Raw genomic sequence first — 3541 nt, 5'->3', positions numbered from 1 at the left:
CACATCCTCTTGCTCTTCCTGCGGCAAGGCGCGCTTGTACGCCGAGGGATCAACGGGCCTGTACGCGTCCTGAGTCGTCGAGCGGAAGTGGTCGGGATCAACATGGCGCGGTCCCACATCCTCTTGCTCTTCCTGCGGCAAGGCACGCTTGTACGCCGAGGGATCAACGGGCCTGTACGCGTCCTGAGTCGTCGAGCGGAAGTGGTCGGGATCAACATGGCGCGGTCCCACATCCTCTTGCTCTTCCTGCGGCAAGGCGCGCTTGTACGCCGAGGGATCAACGGGCCTGTACGCGTCCTGAGTCGTCGAGCGGAAGTGGTCGGGATCAACATGGCGCGGTCCCACATCCTCTTGCTCTTCCTGCGGCAAGGCACGCTTGTACGCCGAGGGATCAACGGGCCTGTACGCGTCCTGAGTCGTCGAGCGGAAGTGGTCGGGATCAACATGGCGCGGTCCCACATCCTCTTGCTCTTCCTGCGGCAAGGCACGCTTGTACGCCGAGGGATCAACGGGCCTGTACGCATCCTGAGTCGTCGAGCGGAAGTGGTCGGGATCAACATGGCGCGGCCCCACATCCTCTTCCTCTTCCAGCGGCAAGGCACGCTTGTACGCCGAGGGATCAACGGGCCTGTACGCGTCCTGAGTCGTCGAGCGGAAGTGGTCGGGATCAACGTGGCGCGGCCCCACATCCTCTTGCTCTTCCTGCGGCAAGGCGCGCTTGTACGCCGAGGGATCAACGGGCCTGTACGCGTCCTGAGTCGTCGAGCGGAAGTGGTCGGGATCAACATGGCGCGGCCCCACATCCTCTTCCTCTTCCTGCGGCAAGGCGCGCTTGTACGCCGAGGGATCAACGGGCCTGTACGCGTCCTGAGTCGTCGAGCGGAAGTGGTCGGGATCAACGTGGCGCGGTCCCACATCCTCTTGCTCTTCCTGCGGCAAGGCACGCTTGTACGCCGAGGGATCAACGGGCCTGTACGTGTCCTGAGTCGTCGAGCGGAAGTGGTCGGGATCAACGTGGCGCGGCCCCACATCCTCTTCCTCTTCCTGCGGCAAGGCGCGCTTGTACGCCGAGGGATCAACGGGCCTGTACGCGTCCTGAGTCGTCGAGCGGAAGTGGTCGGGATCAACGTGGCGCGGCCCCACATCCTCTTGCTCTTCCTGCGGCAAGGCGCGCTTGTACGCCGAGGGATCAACGGGCCTGTACGCGTCCTGAGTCGTCGAGCGGAAGTGGTCGGGATCAACGTGGCGCGGCCCCACATCCTCTTCCTCTTCCAGCGGCAAGGCACGCTTGTACGCCGAGGGATCAACGGGCCTGTACGCGTCCTGAGTCGTCGAGCGGAAGTGGTCGGGATCAACGTGGCGCGGTCCCACATCCTCTTCCTCTTCCAGCAGCAAGGCGCGCTTGTACGCCGAGGGATCAACGGGCCTGTACGCGTCCTGAGTCGTCGAGCGGAAGTGGTCGGGATCAACATGGCGCGGTCCCACATCCTCTTGCTCTTCCAGCGGCAAGGCACGCTTGTACGCCGAGGGATCAACGGGCCTGTACGCGTCCTGAGTCGTCGAGCGGAAGTGGTCGGGATCAACATGGCGCGGTCCCACATCCTCTTGCTCTTCCTGCGGCAAGGCGCGCTTGTACGCCGAGGGATCAACGGGCCTGTACGCGTCCTGAGTCGTCGAGCGGAAGTGGTCGGGATCAACGTGGCGCGGTCCCACATCCTCTTGCTCTTCCAGCGGCAAGGCGCGCTTGTACGCCGAGGGATCAACGGGCCTGTACGCGTCCTGAGTCGTCGAGCGGAAGTGGTCGGGATCAACGTGGCGCGGTCCCACATCCTCTTCCTCTTCCTGCGGCAAGGCGCGCTTGTACGCCGAGGGATCAACGGGCCTGTACGCGTCCTGAGTCGTCGAGCGGAAGTGGTCGGGATCAACGTGGCGCGGTCCCACATCCTCTTCCTCTTCCTGCGGCAAGGCGCGCTTGTACGCCGAGGGATCAACGGGCCTGTACGCGTCCTGAGTCGTCGAGCGGAAGTGGTCGGGATCAACATGGCGCGGTCCCACATCCTCTTGCTCTTCCTGCGGCAAGGCGCGCTTGTACGCCGAGGGATCAACGGGCCTGTACGCGTCCTGAGTCGTCGAGCGGAAGTGGTCGGGATCAACATGGCGCGGCCCCACATCCTCTTCCTCTTGTGTGTCGTAATTTTGCGCGGAAGGCCCCATCTTGCTGTATATATTGCCTCCTTTGGGTTTTGCCGTTTTTTGTAGTTTGTATGTTGGACTTGGTTGTTTGTTTTGTCGGTATATTCTTTTGTAGTGGTGGGTGTTTTCGTTGTTCCTTTTTCTCGGTGTAACTATTGTTTTTCCCCGTTTTTTTTTTTTTAATGAGACGTAAGGGTGTGCAATATTCCTTATTTTAGATTGAAAGGGGAAAAATACAGATATAGATTTGTGGTTCTATATTTGGTTGCATTGCTGTTTCGGTAGTTTGTTTTTTCTTTATCTTTTAAGGTTGTGTGAATGTGTGAATAGAAGCTGTTGTTGTTTATGTTTTAAAATTGCAACGTGTTACGTATACATAAAGGTGAGAGGAAAGATAAGCTCGTGTACATTGCTGTGTGTTTAGCGTGACATTTCATTGTATGCCATTTGACGTTGAAAATGAAAGCATTCGATGAGTAGGTCCATTGCTGCCTTGGTGCTGCTGAAGTTCCCGTAGATTTCTTCGTCTGCAGTAGGTTTCAGAGTTTTCGGCATGGTGGTCCCTTTGAAGTTTTGTCTGCTTAGCCCTCCCATGGTGTTATTGAGTCGATCTTTGGCGCGGTGACTTGTACCGTATCTACTGTCTATTAGGTGGCGTTGTGTCTCTCCGTATGTAGTGCTTGTGGGCTCACTTTTGACAACGGTGGAGTTTCCTTCGCCGAACATGAGCGCCTTGCCAAGCCCCCTGCGCCGCATCATGGGTTGCAGCAAGGTCCTTTCTGGATTGGTGTAATCGCTGGTGTACGTGGAACGTTTAGGCCCCACGGAATTATCCATGGCAAGCGTGAATTTGCGACCACACGCATCATATATACGGCCCTCTTGCCAGTTTTCAATAAGGACGCCGTTGCCGTAGTGGTTGTCAAAGAACGGCAGACTTCGATCGTTATTGGCATGGCCCACCACTGAGAATTTTTTTGGACTTTTCATGAATTTAGCGCACCACCCACTTTTCTGTCGTGCTCCACACGAGCAATGAAAAGAAAGCAACAACAACAAAAGGGAATTAATTTTGACAACAAAAAGGAAGGAATTCGCGCACGCACATATTTTTTTGCTGCTGTTCCCATGGCGCGTCATCGTCGTGCCATTCACTGGCCAATTTAAATATGACAAGCCACAAGAACAAAAAGGTGTCAAAAACCTAAGCGCAGACTTTTCATTTTTTTTTTATTATTATTATTTTTGCGTTTTAAACGAAAGAGCCGCAAGAGTCGCACGCTACCCGGCTCCTCCTCAACCCATAGTTTTCTCCTTGTCGGTGGCAGTGATGATACTCCAACCGTTA

At 56.1% G+C, this 3541-nt stretch overlaps 2 protein-coding genes across 2 annotated transcripts, besides 2 other annotated features; both read right to left on the bottom strand.

The window, feature by feature from the left end:
* Positions 1–2214, bottom strand: Tc00.1047053507447.19 (microtubule-associated protein, putative; the record flags this gene model as incomplete). Its single annotated transcript, XM_797938.1, has 1 exon — positions 1–2214. A coding segment is annotated over one exon (2214 nt), but the record flags the coding sequence as incomplete, so codon positions are not given.
* Positions 1–3541: a sequence feature (heterozygous, Esmeraldo-like haplotype).
* Positions 2614–3183, bottom strand: Tc00.1047053507447.10 (hypothetical protein, conserved; the record flags this gene model as incomplete). The annotated part of the gene is made up of 1 exon (XM_797937.1): positions 2614–3183. One exon carries the CDS (start codon positions 3181–3183, stop codon positions 2614–2616), a length of 570 nt encoding a protein of 189 aa, XP_803030.1.
* Positions 3415–3440: a sequence feature (AT_rich).

This window comes from Trypanosoma cruzi, genomic scaffold (genome assembly GCF_000209065.1).
Source record: "Trypanosoma cruzi strain CL Brener 1047053515677 genomic scaffold, whole genome shotgun sequence".
NCBI classification, from domain to species: domain Eukaryota; phylum Euglenozoa; class Kinetoplastea; order Trypanosomatida; family Trypanosomatidae; genus Trypanosoma; species Trypanosoma cruzi.
The sequence above is the reverse complement of the archived record's forward strand: the minus strand, read 5'-3'. Positions and strand labels throughout refer to the sequence as shown.